The following is a 19784-nucleotide window of genomic DNA, read 5'->3' as shown; positions in this document are numbered from 1 at the left end:
ACTTGCGCCAGTGGGGAGGCATGCACCTCATGGTGGCAGTTTAGAACCGCTCGAGACAGCCGGCTGGCTCCGCCGGAGATGATTAGGCTTACAACCCCAGCAAATGTTGTATGGGCGCTTTCACATGTATGGGCGCACAGATATGCTTTATAGAACCGTTTTCGCCCACATCACAAGCTCTTTTACTGCACATGCAACTTCGTGTGTGCCTTCAGCGGCATTTTAAAGAGAGGTTAGAAGCGTCGCTTGAGCGCCCCGCACCATTTTGCGGCTCCAGCTGCCACCATGTTGCCGCCGCCGGCCATGGTGCCCGCAGTGTGCAGGTGGTTCCACGGTGGCACCAGCGCGCTTGCAACATGCGTGACGTGTTTTCGCAAGTAGAAAACAACAGCCCGACTTTTCCCAGAGAAACAGTGACAAAGAGGGGAGAGAGAGCCCCTACGTCGCCGTTGCTGGCTCGCTCGGCAGTCGGGCACCTCACCGGTTCATTCGTATCATCCGCCGAGTCGCGCAGGTCCGTTCGTAACAGCCGAAATTTTGCATATTGCAAACAATGCAATTTCGCCAGGACTTTTCAGAAATTCGTATCACCCAGAATCATATCAACGAGATTCCGGTGTAGTACTGCTGCAAGTCATAAAGCAAGTCATAAGTCAAAGTGCGAGCAAACATTAAATCTCGTAATCGCATGATTCTAATGCTCACCTTTTTTCGCTAAAGGTAGCTTTCAAATTTAATCATCATCACCATCACCAGCCTATCTACACCCACTGCATGGCAAAGGCCTCTCTCATCAATGTCCCATTATGCTCGTCCTGTGCTAACTGCAATCAATTTATCCTCGCAAACTTGTTGATCTCATCTGCCCATCTAATTTTTTGCCCCCCCACCCCCCCCCCTCGCCACGCTTTCAAATTTATGCGCGAATTACAATACAGTGAAAAACCGAAATCGGCTTCAAGGCATCCAGCAGCACGGCATAGACACAAGCATGCGACCCAATCCAATCCAAAATAATCTGTCGACATCACGCGCGTAAGTTTTGCCGTACAGATTACTCGATCACCACACCTCTGGCCAGCTGTTGCGCATATTTTAGATTATTTTAAAGACGATAGTCTTTCTTGGGCTTCTTAAACCCACAAATTTTGGTCTGTCTGTCTGTCTGTCCATCTGTCTGTCTGTGACTCGATTCAGCAACCCGGCCAAAGCAAAACAATGCCTGCGCAATAGTCTTATATAGTCACAGCTAAATCTACCTGTCTTGTCCGGTGTAACGTTCATACTTGTCAACATTGTTGAAGAAGAACAAGACATTACGCAAATATGAGACAACAAATCGATACAGAAGTGATATTTGCAGTGTTCCTTTATAAAGAAATCATACATGCTCGACTTTTGCGAAATTAAATACTTCATCAACTGCAGAAAAAGAATTCACTCCGCCGTCGCCTGCTGTCGCCCGCGCCACTATAGCTTCTGGCGCCATTTTAAGAAATCAACCGGCAACAGTTACGCAAGGTTCCACTAGGTAGGTTCCACGTTCTGCTTGCAACGCACGTAAAGTAGGGAAACGCGGTTCTATAAGCGTTGAAGTAGGGCGCCTCGATTAACGCGCATCTTCGCCGTACGGCAGCGTTCGCATCGAGACACCCAGTTTGGAGCAGTGGAACGCGGGAAATTTAAAATGATTTAAGCAAACCTTTGGCGTCTTTACCCTGGGAGGAGCGCGATGCAAGAGGAACAACATGAGAGGTGAGCGGAAAAGCGAAGGGAGGCATTTAATTCGCAAAAGCCGATAAAGACTATCGTCTTTTGTCGGCATTTGCAACAAAAGGGGCAGATACGCGGCCATTTTTTTCAGATTAAATTATTTTTTCGAAATTTCATGAGAAAACTTACCTGCACGTTACAATCGGAGGTGTGCTAGAATTGTGCGAATAAGGTAATTTAATGTTTGCTAATGTGCAAAGCAAGCCTTCTTTATTGAACTGCGTTACTAAGTGAATGTTTGGCAAAGTCCAGTTTCTGTCCCCTCGATCTCATGCCAATGCACTTGCGCTGCAGCCACAACAAAGCAGGGGTGCTGGCATAGCCCTGATTTTGAAGCAGAGCTTCGCAACTGCTGTGTAACGCACCATGTCAGTTTGTAGCACTCTTTGCTGTGAAAAACATTGTGTGGCTGGATCCAAAGTGAATGCCTGTTTATTGTTCATGTTCAGAGTTCATGTATATACATACAATGCATTGCATTGTGATCTACTTACTGCTCACACAGCAATGGCCAAAATCATGAATCCCAATTCCAGTCCTCATAACACATCGAGATGAATCACGTTCTTCGAATCACGTTCTTCGTGGGTGTCCCTTTCACTCCTGTTAACGAGTATAGTTGTCATGAAATTTTGTACCAAAATGACCGATCTCGAGTGTACTCGCCATGATATGACTATACTCATCATCGGTCATTTTGGAGCCGTGACACCGTTTTTTGCAAGGCACTGCAGCTTATGCGGTGAACCCACCTTCGAGCAATCTTTTTTACTCAATTAAAAAAATAAAGGAAAGTTATTTCATCAAAATAATGGTGCCATGTGAAACCACTTAGAGCAACCTTTTTTACACAATTACAGAAATAAAAGAACTCTATCTCATCGAAATAATGGAGCCATTCTATTCAGCAAAAAAAAGCTCTACAAATTAGAAATATTTCTCGGTAAATTTGGCACATTTTTCTTTTTTTTTTTCACGGTACAGAAAGGGTTTAAATGAAAACAAATTCACCCCTTCTTTTTTTTCTTCCCTTTCAAAGTAAAACCTCTATATAAAACAAACACGCTTGACCAATTCTTTCCATTCTCCTCTTCCACCCTATGTTGTATTTTACGTTGCGACAAACTTTGAATGATTATATGGTTGCAACACTTGGGGATTGATTGCTTGGGGTTGTTGCGATTGATTATGGTGTTGTATGGGGTCGGGGTTCATCAGTTTTGACCACACGGGGATCTTTAACGTGCACCCAAATCTTGAGACACAGGTAACGTTCTTGCTTTCCACCTGCAAAAGGAAAGCAGCCACCACGGCTGGGATCGAACTCGCGTCCTTGGGAAAACATTGAATGTTCGTGCATTGCCCAAGCCACCACTCTTTGGTAAATAAACTATTCTTGGACCTAACGATAGATTAGCATGAAACATTATGGAATTTTCAAACAAATTGGAAGCTCAGCCCTATTCCACTTCCAGCACCTACTCTTCTCCTATCTAATCAGGTTAATTCTATTGCAATCCGCTCATTCGCAACCCCGAAACAGAGCTCTTGCTTCTCTGCGCACAGCAGACTCCTATTAGGAAGAGCTGGAAGACACCGGAAAACAATGTGCTTTTCAGGAGGCCTTTTTGATGCTGCGTGTTGTAGGAAATTTCTTGCTAATTTTATTCCACTGTCACACAGGGGAGTTACTGTGAAATGAAAACGTGCATGAATACAAGACTCTTGACTGGGAATCGAACATGAGCAGCAATTACAACTGATTGTGGATAGGATCAAATAATTTTGAACACCGTAGTGGAGAAGACTGGCTGTGTTAACCAGAAGCAGCAAGACCACCGCCAATCCATTACAGTTCACGTGTGCCATCGACAGCATGCTCATCATTATCGGAAGCGGTGGAGTGTGGAAGCCGCGCCACCATTGCCTCGAATGACGGCGTTCTCTCGGACTGGCTGGTTTCAGCTGCAACCATACTCGGAACACCTCGCCCCAGCTTCTCACCTGCACAACAACAACTTACTCCAATTGCCCTGCTTAGTTGAGAAGTTGCATATTTAGATGCGCATTGAGCACGATTTCGGTGCCTCTTCTGGGCACGCGTGTTGAGAGTGGGAGGGGGGGGGGGGGTCTTAATCCATGTTTGATGCGGTTATCTTTGCTGTTCTTTTTCGCCATTCATGCGCCTCAAAGTTTGTTTTGTGGTTTTGTTGTTACGGTTTTTTTTGTACGTTTGGCTGAGTGTGCTGGGAACTGTGATGTCTGCGGGGCGTGTCGATTGGGCGCTTCGCCATCTAAGGCTTTGAAGTGTGCAATAACAAACTAGTTGCGAGTCTGCGCTTGTGCTGTCTTCCTGTGTTCTTGTCCCCGCTAATTTGCGCGCAGTTTGTCTTTTGAGATGCCACTAAAACCCCATTCCAATACAAATGTACCTGCGCAGCCAGCGACTCCATGAGTTGGAGCCCGGCCTGAGCGCGGCTGCTCCGCAGCAGCAGCTTGCAGTGGTCGTGCATCCGGCGGCTTTGGGCCAGGGCGTCCAGGAAGCGGTCGTCCAGCTGGTCGCGCCCCATGGGGCCGCCCGCACCCCGGAGAACGGCCGCTTGCTCGGCCGACGGCTGGAAGGCCGCCAGGAACCCTTGGGCCGCCTGCTGCCGGCCGTCCAGCCGCCGGGCTTCGGCCCGCAGCTGGCCGGTGCGTGCCAGGAGGTCGTGGGTGTCCCGCTTGACCAGCTGCAGCCGCCGCACCATGCCCGCACACGTGGCCGACATGGCCGTGATGTCCTCCGACAGGGCGCTCATCGACGCCTGCACGACAGGGTGCGACAGAGGAGAACAACTGTAGAAGCGTTTCTCCATCCACCAAGGCAGGCAGTGGCAAGTACAGTCACGGTCACATGAAATGCAAACGTAAAAACATGAACTAGAACACGCAAAATTGAAAAACACCGTTCGACGAGGTCGGATAACGGCGCATTGCTGGTATGTTTGAAAAGTCACATTTCCAAACTTAGTTTGTGTAACTAAGACATGCATCAGTTTTGACTTGCATGGAAAGGAACTGCGCTATTTGCGCATTCCGGTTCACAGTTTTGTGATCGTGTTACATTTGTACGCGACTGTACATCAGTGAACCACCCACTGGACTGCCAAAGACAAAGGACGACTTTCTGGCACGGTGACCATAGGTGACCTGATGCGTCTTAGTCATAAAACAGGTTTTTAAGCAAAGCTTATAACCGTTTGCGGTGAGCAGTTATTCTCGCCTAAACCAGATGGCAACAGCACTATAGGTGTTTGTGAGTTTCGATTTGCGCCGCAGACTGCCACTGTCCACTGCAAATTGAATCTTTAACAAAATACAGAAGGCACGAGGCAACGCCGTAATTTTATGCTGTCGACACAGGCGGAGCTCATGATAGCTGTCGTGAAATGGAAGAGAACATTCATGAAACCGCTCCAGTCTACGCAAACATACGGAGGCCCTGGTGCACCGATACTACTAGCATGATTCAACTATTTCCTCCTCACAGTTTCGGTTCTCTCCACAGACGCGGCATATTGTGTCAGTTACAACACGCAGACGAAACGAACGGTGGAAAAGCAGCAATTAAATGTTTGCATTTGAGAACATACCCAGGTACGTTCTGAGTTTGTGCCCTCTGCGAGCAACTCGTACATTGTGAAAGCCACCCCTGAGGTCACCACTACCTGTGAAGTCTTGAGCGATACATTTCGTTGCTCAAGTCTTGCTAATGTAAAAGTGAATTAGCCGTTAAATTATTTTCACCGTAGGCCAATGTAACGCCACAACAGAAACACTGCCATCAATGGTAATTGAATTGACGGGCTGTGAAGTTGATCACTTCAACTCTCATCAATTACAACCTATATTCCAATCGGTGCCATGCACAATAATCTCAGTTAAGCATTAAGCCAGGAATAACGGTAAGTTGCTGCAGTTAATCTGGCAAAAGTTACAAAGCGAATAGATAAACAAAAATGACGACTACGATGTCATGCCGCATGTTCCGCCGATATAAGAAAAACGATTCACTGCCATTTTGTTTCTTGTAATGCAAATAAAGAAGAATCGCAGCGGCTTGTTATCATTTATGGTGCGAATAGATAACCTTTAACGCTGCTGCAATCTACTCTTGCTTGCTTTTATGCTTCCCCATTCAAAGTGCTCTCTAGAACTCCACTATTTCGCGGCAAGAAATATTCTTGGAGACGCGAATGCTGGAAATTAGTCGGGCCTGTCCGAAAATAAAAGCTCTGGCCACCGAGTGCCCGAAAGTTCACTCGCTAACTCTATCGACTTCCTGAACGCGCACCTTGATCCAAGTCACTTCCTTGCGTGTTCTAGTTTCGTTTCAAACTGTACTTTCAAATTTTCTCCGTGAATCAACAGCTCTGAACGCTTGAGCGTAAAGAATAGACAGGGACTGTAAAAGGACACGACACAAGCGTCTTCGCGTCGTGTCCGTGTCTATTGTTTGCATTCAGCTGTTCAGAACCACAGAATTACCAACTAGGCCAACCGATCACGTTGCTAAATCAACAGCTAATTCCATATGCTAGACCATTTTCACTGAGCCTGCCTTGAGGTCGCTGAAGGACTGCACGAACTCTTCGTTGATTGCGAGGCTACGCTTCTCCAGGTCGCCGCGGAGCCGCCGACGGGTGCGAATGTTGTTCTCGGTAAAGAACTCGGACAGGGAGCGCAGAGCCTCGAGGGTCTCGCGGTCGTTCTCAAGCCGAGACTCGAGCAACCGGTTCAGTTTGCGACTCAGAAGGTTGTTGCTGCTGCCTCCCACCGGACCGCCGCCGGCAGCGTCGGGGTCTTCCGGAATCGGTTCCACGGCCATGACTACCCGAACGAAGGGTCTGTCCGGAACCTACCGCCGGTGTTCGAGCGGACCGATTGCTTGAAACCGTGACCGCCCCGTGAATTATAGCGTGAAGAAAGCGACGCGTGGTTTGTAGTCTGAAAGCTGAAACATGGATGGCAGTAAGCGGTAAGCTGCCGGCACACGTCAACAGCTTCGAACAAGAGGCACGTCGACCGCTCCCACAAACGCCATCAAGCAGCTGTGCCCGTGAGAATAAAAACTTTTGGTTGCAGTGTTATTTTCCGGTCTAAAACAAAAAGGAAAACAAACTTGTTATGTTAGAAGACGTAAAAACCAGTTAAAACTGCAAGAACAAAAAAAAGATGCAGCCGCGACCTACAAATAAATCAAATCGGTGTGAATCAATTATTCATTAATTAAGATGGTTGTATTTCAGACATTGTGATAAATTTTATTAGAATAAGAACGCAAAATGAAGAAAAACAAGTGACTGACCTCTATACGTCTAGTTCATGAAAACATAAAATTCAAATATATTCTTATCAAATGTAGGTGTAACAAAAACGAAACTGGAACCAAAAGTACATTTCTATCCCAGCATGCCGCTCGACTTTCCTTTTTGTTTTTTGAGTGTTGCGATTGTTTACCGCGTGATAGGGCTGCAGCTGTGCGGTCGCGTTTGTGCATTGCACCCATTACTGCATCGCTGGCGGTCAGCTGAGGCGTCAGGGCGCCGGAGATGCTTTTAGGCGCCCTACGGCATCGCTCTCAGGCTTCTAGTCAACGGTAACGGTGGAGTGAAGGGAGCCAAGGGCCGCATCGACTGGTCGATCTTTCCTCTTCTCTTGTGCCACGGGCGTAAGAGAACGGACCATGTCGTCTCCTTCCGGGTCGGCGGCCCTCCTCCAGTTTGTGCCTTTCTCGTCGGCCATGGACGGGACGTTTTGGAGCGAGCTCAGCCGGCGAAAACTGGAGCAATACCGGCTCAGCGAAGGGCCCTTCGAGATCAGCGCGACCTACAGCTGCGGTTCGGCCGCCGGGCTGCCGGCACTGGCGAATCTGGACATCGGCTCCTTCAGCACCGCTGGCGGAGGCCTCAAAACCCCAGGTTCGTTTTACTAAACGCTTTACCCACTACGTGCGCGAGCTCTGGGATGTTCGGCCGCGGTTGAGAGGCAACCTTAAACTTGTAGGATGTTTTATCAAAGTAGAGTTATCTGCTCGTTATATGCTTTTAGTTTAGTTTTTCGAGCTCTGTTCGTCGTCCTAGGGTGCTGATTTCGCGCTAACATTTGCATCCGTTAGCGCTCACCTAACAGGATCACATTAAAATCCAATTAGCTAACGCGTGATGAATCATCGTTCGGCTTTTATCAAATTATGTCGCAAGCTGCGGGAAGCAAGCTACTGCTATTGGCCCGTTACATATATGCCTTTTAATTCTTGAAGCTGTTTAAATGCCCGTCAGGCACGGCGATTTGCTTATCTATGTAGTATCACGGCGCGCGTCCCATCAGGTTACTCACGATCATAAGTGCTTATCGCGGGCGATCGAGGCCGATATGTGTTGCGCTGTTGTTGAGGCTTTGCGTTGCAGCTAAAAAGGTGGCCCATAGTTTTGTTACGGAGCTCCCCGGATTGCCTCATCTAGCGCACTTGTCATGACAGGTACAATTATCACGACGAACGAAGTGTGTCAGTGTCATTTCTGACAAAAAAAAATGCACACAAATTGCAGCTGTAGTGATTCAGAGAGCAGAAAAAGCGCACTTTGGGGGCCGTGCTCGCTGGCCTATGGGGCCGGAGTCTGTGTTGCACACACCTCAGGGAAACTCGGTTTTTGTTTGTTTATTAATACTAGGCAATCCCCACCGGGTATTTCGGCAGGGTGGCGCAGACATATTTGTTGAAAGTTAAATGCAATTTGTAATTCAAACAATCACGGCAGCAACGTAGGTTATGTTGCGGGTCGTACCTCCACAAGAACGCGCCCCGCTAACCTTGGACACGCGACGCCGGGTAATGGGCAACTGACCCCTAGGCTTTATTTCCTTTGGAATATATATATGCACATGAGCAATTGTGGCAGTGGCACCTTCACTCAGAAGCACACACTACATCAATGGTTGCCGTGGTGCCCTCTTTATGTACGAGCGCACACTACAGACTAAGCTCCACTTCATGCGAAATCCCAAGTTGCCGAATTTGTTTCCATTTGCTGGACTTTATTTGCATGAACCCAACCCACCGCGGTGACACAGCAGACAAACAAACATGTTTGACATTTCAATGCGTGTGAAAAAAATTGCGGAAGTCGAAATTATTCCATAGCCCTGCGTGGTGATGTGCCTTACTACCCCTCTGTGGCTACAGTATGCGAAACCGGAATTCACACTTTCAACCTGCTTTTTGCATACTATTGGTTCCGGCGCAGTTGAAGATTTTACTTTTAATTATCCTGCCTACACGTATACTTGGGTCACAGAAACCCACGAAAATGTCACTTCGTTTCAATTGACGCCTTTTATTGCTGAGCACAAGAGCGAAACGTAATTGCAGCTTTCTTAACTAGGCGAATTGTGTGTGCCAACCTAAACCACGAGAGGGAAATTGGGCATTGAGGTCTGGAAATCATTTGCCATACTCTAGTACTCTTAAAGGAGCCACGAAGAGAAAATACAACTTCGTTTAATTTGAAAGATCTAGGATTCAGTACCTCACTCTGCTCCATTACAGCCACAAAAGATGTTTTTTGAACGAAAGAAAAAGCAAGAAGTATTTGTTAAAACTTTCAAATTTTGCGCCACAGTGACGTGTTATGAGCAAGACTGACGTCATACGGGCCAACAATAAAACATAATTTTCAGTGCGTCAGCTGCACGTTAGCATTCAAGTGATGCGGTCAAATGGAACCAGTAGTAGTAGTAGAGCCACTTTATTTTACACTGGGTTCAGGGTAGGGGGGTGGCGGAGTGGAACCAGAGGCCCCATCACAGACGTCCAGTCATGTGTCGTTGCGACAGGTCAGTTAGGCGGCCACCAATCGCACTAACAAGGTTCCGTGACGTCATAGAAAAGTTGCGGGAGATTGGCTAGGGGGTTGCGACTGGTTCACATGTTTTCTTTCATATCTTCGTTATTTGTTCGGAGATTGCGATGATATCGGTATCATTGTTATCGGGACTAAGCAGTCTTTCTAATAAATCCAACTTGTATTTTGTCTTCATGGCTCTTTTAAGTACCTCTAGTTTTCACTAAACAGAAAATCATTCAACCAGTGCATACTCAGGGTTGTTCGTTTTTGGGTTTTCAATTTTTTCCGAATCGGGGTGCAAAAATAGGGTGCTATTTTTCGTACTGATAATCGGCGAGAAATCGGGTTTAACCCGATTCTCCTAAAAATGTTCAGGGTGGAAGAATGTGGTAAAATCATGTTTTACCTTAAAACGAACCACCCTAAGGTTCGTTTTGCAGTGATGACTTGCGGTGATGACTTGCGCCTCAGGAGCTTGGGGGCTTACTAAGATTCCTTTTAAAGAAAACATTGGTCCGTCCCACAAGCCATAGAAAGAAGAATGGTAGGAGTAGCGCTTAGGGACAGGAAACGAGCTCCTTGGATCAGGGAGCAAACTAGATGATATCACAGTTCAAATTATGAACAAGCAATGGACTCTGGCTGGCCGTGTATTCAGATGAAATGACAACTGGCGGACCATCCACCAGTGTAGCAGAGCGCGTATTCAGAGAGTGGGGAAAGACTGGTGGTTTTATGGGGAGAAAGATAAGGAAATTCAGGGACAACGAATGAATTTGGACAGCACAGGATAGGGCAGGAATTCAATAGGGAAAGGCCTGCTTCTTTCAGTGGACGTACAATAGGCTGATGATGCTGAGCACGAGGATGAGGGTTCGATTCCCGGACACGGCGGCCGTTTTTATGATGGAGGCGAAAGCAAAAACCCTGGGTGTTCGAAATTTTGGTGCACGTTAAAGATCTCCAGGTAGTCAAAGTTAATCTGGAGCCCTCCACTACGGCCTGCCTCATCGCCTGTGTAACGTTGGCATGTTAAAACCTGCAATCAATCAATCAATCAATCAATCAATCAATCAATCAATGCACTGATGATGATGATGAATGAATACGGGACTGAATTTGCCGCACCTGGTATTGAATAATACTGTCTCAAAAGCTTTAGGACTGCTGGCTATACTATGCCACTGGGTTGTGCATGTACATTCATGGGCAGGCGACATGCCGACACACATACGTCAGCAAGATTGCAAGAATGTGGCATTTGTTGCAAAGTCCTTGCCATCTAAAGTCACTCTATCAGATCGCTCTGCTGCAGTAATATAGATACTGTTCTTGGCAAAATAAAAAAATTGCAGTTTTGTGTGTTCAGGTTCGTGTATTTGTCTTCTCGCTTCATTTCCCCGTGCCTGTTCATCTCCTAGTGACATCCTCGACCATTCCTCTCAAACGGCATGGCACACTGCCTTCTGGGACTGCAGAGTTGGGATTTTCTGCTTCGCCAGTGAATTGCTGGAAACACAAAAATCGGAGACCACCACTGACATTGTCATTTGCTGAAATAATAGACTGGCTCTTTCTTAGATAATTGATTGATTGTGGGGTTTAACGTCCCGACGCAACGCAGGCGATGAGGCGCGCCGTAGTGGAGGGCTCCGGATTAATTTTGACCACCTGGGGATCTTTAGCGTGCGCCAAAATCCTGAACACACGGGCGTTTTTGCCTTTCGCCTCCTTGCAGATTTCCTTAGACTGGGTAGCTCACCAAATGTGGTATTGCTTCTAATGCACACTGCACCAGTGCACGGGAAAAAAAAAGGCGTAATTAGCTCGCAAAAGTCAGTGCTGCTTTCCTAGCCTGTACCATTTCACGTTCGCCTAACCTGAGAGTAAGACGTTACGCCATGCTGCGAGACGTGCTTCGAGGGCAGCGGTCGAACGAGCAGTCCATTGTTTGCAGCCCTTGAGGCGGAGCTGATTGACTGCACACGCCGTTGGCCTCTGTTTATTGTTCCCCGCAGCTTGCCGCGCTTCTCCGAAGGCCCGTGCTCAAAAATAGTCCCATGCCAAATTAACCGGAGCCCTGGGGGAGCGGGGTTTAAGGGACACTGAAGTGAATTTGTCAAGCTCCCGTTTTTGCTTGCACTGCGTAGACTGGCTCAAATTAGCACACTTTTCATCGTTTATCCAGTTGACAAATCGGTAATTATTTTACAAAGCGCGAAAGAAGAAAAACTACCATGCGCGGTTTGCGGCGGCCGCACCAACTAAAGCTGTGACGTTAGGAGGAGCCACACCGTGATTGGACGATGCCCAAGGTGAGCAACCAAACAAGTTTCGGTTTCGGTTCTGTAAAACACAACCGGTGGCGTTGTTGGATGGGCATTCTCAATATCTCAGTAATCATCGTACCGCGCTTCTGCCATGTTGTCGGCTGTAAAATGCACAAGATAAGCCTCCCAGGACGGCTTGTAGTCGTAGCATTCACTAGCCGAGACCTACGCAGTGCATGAACGCCCTCCGTGTACCCGCAGACGCCCAAATGTCATGCGCTTTTCCCCCATATTTGGAGCTTGCCTCCCTCATGCCTGTATCGTAAAAAGCGTGTTCGCACCAGGCCAAGGGTCTGTTCATTCTGGCCTGTGCCCACTGCCTGCAAGCAGTCGGTGCTTATGGCAACAGCACACCAACGAGAACTCGCTAGCGCGCCAGTGCCAGCCTGCGCGCGTTTTGTGAACTAGTTCGTGTAGCCATGAACGTTGCGGCCCAAAAAAAGGTGAACTCAATATAGAAAACATCGGCGGCAAACAAAAAAGTTAACTTACAAAAAAAAAAAAAGCACGTACCCGCGGGGATTCGAACTCGTGACTTGCAAAACACTTGCGGTGACATACCAAACGCCCCAGACCACTGAGCCACGGAGCGGGATGCGAAGCCTTTACTAATATAGGGTATATATTGTACAACCGGTTTACACTTTTATTTAGTTTTGACATTTCAAGCAGCTTAGGTGACTATTTGTTGTACTACGCTCGTGCAGTAAGCGTCGCCCGAGTTTCCACAGTAGCTCACGTCTAGCAATTGCATTTCGTAGACGTGAAAGCGTTCGCAGATGCGTAGTCGTGCTGCTGACCGCTGTGCTTGTTCGCCCAGCGCAAAAAAGTGCTTCCCGCGCCCTAGTTTTACGCTGTACGGTCAAAATATCAGTTGATTTTATTTCCTTAGTACCTATATTGACTTCGCTGACTCTTCTCCCGCCTTCAAGAGGCCTTATATTTTCCTACTGGCGTACCAGTGATCAGCGAAGCGTCGCATGTGCGCTTGTGCAGCGCTTGTGTGAAGCGACCTTGACTTGGAGCTAGATACAGTGTACAAACAAACCAAGTAAAGAAAGGCACATTCTTCCATTCACAAACGTGTCCTGGCGTCGTTTCAACTAAGCGAACGAATTGCGACCAAGCAATTTTTTTTAACCTCCTTGATTGCGACGACCCGCCGGCGGCCGGCGGACGAAACGCTGGGCGCTGGGCCGACTGACTCTGTCTGAAGGCCGGGGAGCCGTGCAGTAGCGCAGCCAGCCAATTGCCAGCTCCTCCCCTCCTGACGTCACACGAAAACGCCACAGAAAATGGGCGAGCGTAAAGAGAGGAGGACAGCATTTTCGAATTAGTTTTTGTACTAAATAAAATCGCGTAAACGCGCCTAGAGTGGTCGAAACATGGCCTGGGGACTCCGGACTACAATTTGCGCTAGTAATCCCGCAATGTTTACATATCACTTCAGTGTCCCTTTAACAGCCACGGAGGCTTTCGTGTGGGGAATATAGGGAGGTCTTCTACAAAGTGCGGCATGGGCAACGGTTGTTTGGCGTTGTCTGGTTTAAAGAGACAGACAACCGATTTTTGCCGCGTATATATTCTCTAGCTGATATGAAAGCCAGTGTTTCTTATAGCCTGGTAACCACAAGCAATTTCTCAACTAATTGGCGGAAATAATTTTAATCTGGCACCAAAACTTTCTGAAATCGGCAGGGTGGCGGTTCAGAGTGTCGAAACTTGACACTACAATATGTGTCCCTGTCACGTGACCTGCAAATCTAGCAGCTACTGTAACTGCTGAAACGTTTATTTACGTAGTGAAAATCTTTTAACACAAGTATTTGTACAAGGTTAAATTATATATGTATTTCTAAGCATTATTTTGAAAATTTTTAAGACACGCCACCCGCTGTCGCTGGGTTGCTCTCAGCGTGGCTAACTGAGCCTCCATGCCAAAAATCAGCGGCAGTGGTCAGTAAACAGACCCAGTGAAGGAGCTTTGACGATTCTGCCAGAGTGAGGGGCGTTTGTTCTGCCAAAATATTTGATTTCAGTTTCCAGATATGCTAACGGCAGCTTAAAAAAAAAAAACGTCGCGCCCGGGGAGAATCGAACTTCCCGCCTCCACAACGTGAAGCCAGATTCTACCTATCGTCTACCCCAACAGATGGCGCATTTGTGCAAAATAGACCGCTGCATTAAAAAAAAACACATAAAAGAACAGGAAAGCCTGCGATTCAAACTTTTTTATCTGGGGACAAGCTTTTAAATATTGTTTTTCATTCCGCATACAGACGAAAGTACGTTGCCGAGCTACTCTATGTCATGGTTGCCAGCATTATTTTTGGGAGGGACACATACGGCTCGTAGATGTAAACATTTCGATTTAAAAAGTTCTAGGGCATTATCAGCCAAACCGTTTCTCGTCAAGGTGCTTTAGGTCATGCCCTTTCATTTGGGATAGAGAATATATACTCGACAAAAATCGGTTGTTTGTCCCTTTAAGCGCAATAAATGATCCTGGATGGATGCTTTGTAAGCTGCAGAGCCATGTTGCCCAGCACCCCACAGTTTTGTGTGGTAGCTATGCGCCCAATATTTTGGATCTTTGTGTGATCCAGCTTTAGGGCAGTTTGACGATGTTGTTTTAATAGTACACTATAAATTTCGCAGTTGTAAGCAGTGCGAATCTCAGATACTACCTTTGAAAGCAGCTTACAGTAATTACAACTTATCACTACCTAGTAGGAGCATCTTGATCTCTTTAAGGTCTTTATAAATAAAAATATGTATACATGCACACACACAGTCACACATATGTAGCAAAGAAAGCAAATGCATAAGTAAGGACATATAGGGAAAGTGATGTGTTTTTTTAAAGACTGTGTCTAGCATTCCTTCCAGACAGAACGATAACAAGTGCTGAAGTTTTGACGAGATGGAACAAAGCGCTGTGGGTAACCTTCCGTCCAGACAGAGCCGACGTGAAGTTTGTATAGTTCTGTCAAGACAGCAGGAAAACCGACTGATTAGACGCCACGCCCAGTCTTTGTATTGGTGTGTTGGGGTTGCGCCTTGGGATAATAGAGCTATCGTCCCGCGTTTGATTCTCCCCAGGATTGATTTTCTTGTGTGTGTGTTTGTACAAGCATTTTGTGACAGCTAACTTCACGCCCACTTTACAATTGACGCGCGGAGAGCGGTCGGTCTTGGTTTTGTACTCACCCGGCCACTCCGTTACTGCTCACTAGAGCCAAGACTGCCATATCCATCACCAGAGTTACGTCCGATATTAGTAATAATTAACGGTGATTCTGGTTTGTCATTGAGCGGAGGTGGTTTGTTTGGCTGGGTAACTATCAAGAAACGCCCGTCAAACGGAACGCCCGTTTCACAACAAGCAGCGAGAGCATTCTTGTTTTTGCATCTTGATATATTGTGGTCACGCCCACTCAACCCCGGTGAACACCCTACCCTCTACATAAGAAAGCCTAGAGCACTTCCTTAGTTTCTGGTTTTCTCATCAAATTATGTGCAATGTTGATCAACTTTTGTAAACTTTTTCTCTGTATAAGACATACAACTTGAGGACAAACTTGTCTCGTTTCATACCTTGGTACTCAGATGGCGCTCTCTTGATAACAATGCATTGACACACAGCACCGGTGAAGCTAGTTGGTGGACCGGCCACATCTGTTATCACGCATTTGCACCAGTGAATGCCTCAGCGCTCCTTATAGATTTATATTAAGCGCAAAATTCCCTCAGCATAAGCCGTATTTTTGGATTTTCCTGTGGACGGAGTCATTCGCTGCGCTGGTGTTAAATATAGTAACTCGAGCGTAGCAAGTGCCCAGACGTGAACCTATGAATGAATAGTTGCAAAACGGGTATATTACCACCGTGCCATTAGGGCATGCCTGTGAGATTTTATATTAATCATGCTAATTTTATCATTTAGCCTTGCATTGCACCACATTTGGAGTAATTGCCTTCCTAGAGCTTGTATGAAATTTCATGAAACTGGGTTTTTTTTTTCTTATACAGTGACTGCTTAGTTAGGTCCCTACCGCGTATACCGGTGGTTGAGATCACCAAGTGAGGTGAACGTTTCCCACGTGTGATATACCTACAGCCGACAGCAGAGCTGGAATAAAGCAGATGGCATCGTTGTGTTCTTCATGCCGTGAAAATTTTTCAACAGATTCTAAACAGGCCTTCTGTTTTTGAACCAATTACTGAAACACACCTGAAAACATTTTGGTTTTGGTATTCGAAATTGCAGACTCTTTGCTTTGGTTCAAAGCTATCAATTGCATTGTATTTGCTTCAAAATAATAAATTTCTCTTTGCACGGGTCCAGTATGTAGAAAAGGCTAACTACGCAGTGAAACCGGCAGTTCCCACTGGTGCAAATGTCCATAAAAGGCATTGACCTTTTCGTTACGGGGCTTCACTAAGTTGGGCAAGAGGCCATGTCAAGGAAAGGGAAGGTCAATTAAAATCTAGCAACAGCGTATGAATGCTGCAGGGCATCATCCGCTGGCGTTATCGCCCGTGGCCTCAGTGCAGTGCAGCCTCAGTGCAGTGCAGCCTCAGCGCAATGCAGCCTTAGGGCAGTGCAGCGAAGCAGATGTGGGCGCAGAACCGGCGAGTTGTGGGGCGGAATGGAGTCGGCAATGAGCGGCGAAGACACCCGCATCGCATAAACACATAAAAAGTGGGCGTTTGTCGAAGGCTTTTACTCAGTTCCGTAGTGTGCTTGAGAACACACGACATTTTTTAACACATTCTGTGGTTCTTGGGTTGTAGGGTCCTATTAAATGAATAGTCACAGGAAGTGATTATATTAGTTGTTAAAACAATTCATTTGTGTACTTAAAAATAACTGCTGAATTTCACGGACGAAACGGGTGAGCAGTGTTTGAACAAGTGTTAACACCATGTCTAAACGCTTATGGGAAAGCAAATGCATCTATTGAACTTTAAAAATTACATAAATGTCGCTTAAGAACTGCACACACTTATGTATATGTAAAACAGGAATAAAGTGAAGGTGTTTAAAAGTAGCAATGCAAACATTGTGAAATTAAGAGGGCAAGTCCTGTGCTAATTTATGCTGTGAAGTACGTAAAAGCGGCAAGATTTATTTTTTCGTAAAGGGTAGGTGGATCCCTGCAACTACATACTCTATTTGAACGATGACGACTCCTACAGACACAGAGTGGACGTATTCCGAGCTATTGTAACAACCTGCTTCAACTTTGAACTTTGCAGATTCCTGTCCACTCCGTGGCCTCCTTTACCTGCCCAACAGCCTGGCCGACATGAAGAAAATGGACAAAGCAGAGCTCCTGCGTGCCGTCGGCGATTCTGCCTGGCAGGCCGTGCTGGACGGGCGAGCTGTCCAGGACCCGAGCCTGCTCAACCGCTTCCTCACGCTCGTCTACGTGGACCTGAAGAAGTACAACTTCTGCTACTGGTTCGGCTTTCCCGCTCCGCGACTTCCGGAAGGCGTGTGTGCTACGCGGCCTCCCCGGCGTCTCAGTGATCTCTTCGATGACGAGAGGCTGGCACAGCTGAATGCGGCCTACATGTCCCTGGAGATGCCTGAGAGGCGAGCTGCTTTCCTCGTAGTTCCCGAGTCAGGAGGTGTCCAGATACGTCCCCTTGAAGAGCTGCCCCATCTGGTTGCTTCCGACTTCTACCTGGCCTTCTCCGACCCGTCCACGTCTGACGCTCACCCGGGCTGGCCACTGAGAAGCCTTCTGGCCCTGGTCCTTCATCACTGGGGCCGTCTTCTGCCCGATTGCAAAGTCATCTGCTACCGTCGCGAGGCGCGCCAGGGGCGTGTGCAGAGTGGCCATAGTCTTGTGCTGTCCGTCCGATTGGATGGTAGCTTCGACGGCGGTGTGCCTGCGTTTGTCGGCTGGGAGCGGAACGTTGCAGGACAGCTGGGGCCCAGAAGTGTGAACCTGGGCGCCAGCATGGACCCCGCTCGGCTCATGGAGAATGCGCTCGGGCTGAACCTGCAGCTGATGCGATGGCGTCTGGCTCCGACGTTGGACCTCGAGACCGTGGCTTCGACCAAGTGTCTGCTGCTCGGCGCCGGCACGCTTGGGTGCAGTGTGGCCCGCTGCCTGGTGAGCTGGGGCGTGCGGACGGTGACGTTCGTCGACAACGGCGTCGTGTCGTACTCGAATCCCGCGCGGCAATCGCTGTACACGGAGCGCGACTGCCGGGACGGAGGGCGACCTAAGTGCGACGCTGCTGCCGAAGCCCTGAGGGCGATCTCGCCTGCCATCACTGCCAGGGGTGAAAACCTTACGGTTCCCATGCCGGGCCACAGTGTGCCGAGCCAAGCTGAAGCCGGAGTGCGAGCCGAGTTCGAAAGACTCGTGTCGCTGATCGCTGAGCACGATGCAGTCTTCCTCCTCCTAGACACCCGCGAAGCCCGCTGGCTTCCAACGGTTGTTGGGGCCGCGCAGCGGAAGGTCGTGGTGAACGCTGCGCTGGGGTTCGACACGTTCCTCGTGATGCGGCACGGCGTTGCGGCCGAGTCCGACGGAGCGGGCGACGGCGACAAGCTGGGCTGCTACTTCTGCAACGACGTTGTCGGGCCGGCTGACTCCACGCGGGACCGGACTCTGGACCAGCAGTGCACCGTGACTCGGCCCGGAGTCGGCATGATGGCCGGCGCACTTGCCGTTGAGCTTTTGGTGGGCCTGCTGCAGACTCCACTGAAGGGCCGCTGCCCCGCGTTCGGAGCCGTCGCGGGCGGCACGGGAGACAGCGAGGAAGAGTCTGGCGACAACCCGCTCGGCCCCGTGCCGCACCAGATCCGGGGCTTCCTCAACCGGCACCAGTACATGACGCCCGCGTGCGTGGCCTTCGCCATGTGCACGGCCTGCTCTCCGCCCGTGCTGGACGAGTACGCCCGGAGGGGCTGGGAGTTTGTGCTGCAGGTGCTCAACGACGCCTCCTGTCTGGAGAGGCTGACCGGACTCAGCAGGCTGCACGAGGAGACGGACCTGGACCAGGTCTGGGCGCTCAGTGACAGTGACGAGAGCGCCACGTCGTGAGCTCGTGTGTGATTCAGCTGAACAAGAGACTGCCAGGTGCGTTGTGTTTCAGAGCAGTGACAGTGCGTCGTTTTGTCGTCGGTCGCTACTTTGTCGGACAATGTTGCAGAGATTCATACATTGTTTATTTTGTTGTTAGCCTCGTTTGAGAATACGTAGACAGCGGATGTCAACTCAAGTCAATCGTTCGAGGTTCGTTAAGTCTTTTTGTAAAGCCATCTATTTCGTTGATTGCGCCTGTGTACCATATTTCGGTTGCTTTGATTCGTCAGGAAGGTTACGAATTTCTGGTTAATTAAATAAATTAGCTGAATCATATTTATCGCAAAATGTCATATATATATATATATATATATATATATATATATATATATATATATATATATATATATATACAGAAAGATAGGGCAGCAGTCTACAACGCCAAAGGAGGCATAGGGGTGTGGTTAGGCTCTTTTCTTTTTCACGGTTAATGAAGTAAACATTTTTTTTAATATACAGAAGAAAGAAAGAAAGAAAAACACGCGCGCAGAGTGGGGACCGAGCCCACGCCTTTCGATTACATGTCGAATGCCTTACCAATTCGGCTATCTGGGCGACTGTGTTCTCCTTCACTTTCTGGGCTATTTATATTTACTCCGACTACCCCGTGTAGTCAGCGCCACTCTGACTACACGGGGTAGTCGGAGTGGCGCTGGCTACCACCCTCAAGCGTCAGATACACTTCT

At 48.1% G+C, this 19784-nt stretch overlaps 2 protein-coding genes across 2 annotated transcripts in view; one reads left to right on the top strand and one right to left on the bottom strand.

Annotated features, from left to right (window-relative positions):
* The window catches only part of Cog6 (conserved oligomeric Golgi complex subunit 6), a 54565-nt gene extending 47683 nt beyond the window's left edge, over nucleotides 1–6882 (bottom strand). The window contains exons 1-2 of the mRNA XM_077694771.1: nucleotides 6374–6882; nucleotides 4206–4577 (exon numbers count right to left, since the gene is read on the bottom strand). Of these exons, the coding sequence (XP_077550897.1) occupies nucleotides 4206–4577; nucleotides 6374–6640 (639 nt within the window). The 5' untranslated portion in view covers nucleotides 6641–6882. The remainder of the gene's footprint in view (nucleotides 1–4205; nucleotides 4578–6373) is intronic.
* Nucleotides 6883–7267: 385 nt separating this feature from the next.
* Atg7 (Autophagy-related 7) lies at nucleotides 7268–19399 on the top strand. The gene is made up of 2 exons (XM_077694770.1): nucleotides 7268–7733; nucleotides 17252–19399. Exons 1-2 carry the CDS (start codon nucleotides 7499–7501, stop codon nucleotides 19054–19056), a joined length of 2040 nt encoding a protein of 679 aa, XP_077550896.1. The 5' UTR covers nucleotides 7268–7498; the 3' UTR covers nucleotides 19057–19399.
* The last annotated feature ends 385 nt before the right edge of the window (nucleotides 19400–19784 follow it).

The sequence above is a fragment of the Haemaphysalis longicornis genome, unplaced genomic scaffold (genome assembly GCF_048455015.1).
Source record: "Haemaphysalis longicornis isolate Haplotype H1 unplaced genomic scaffold, Haemaphysalis longicornis Haplotype H1 scaffold_13, whole genome shotgun sequence".
NCBI lineage: Eukaryota > Metazoa > Arthropoda > Arachnida > Ixodida > Ixodidae > Haemaphysalis > Haemaphysalis longicornis.
The sequence above is the reverse complement of the archived record's forward strand: the minus strand, read 5'-3'. Positions and strand labels throughout refer to the sequence as shown.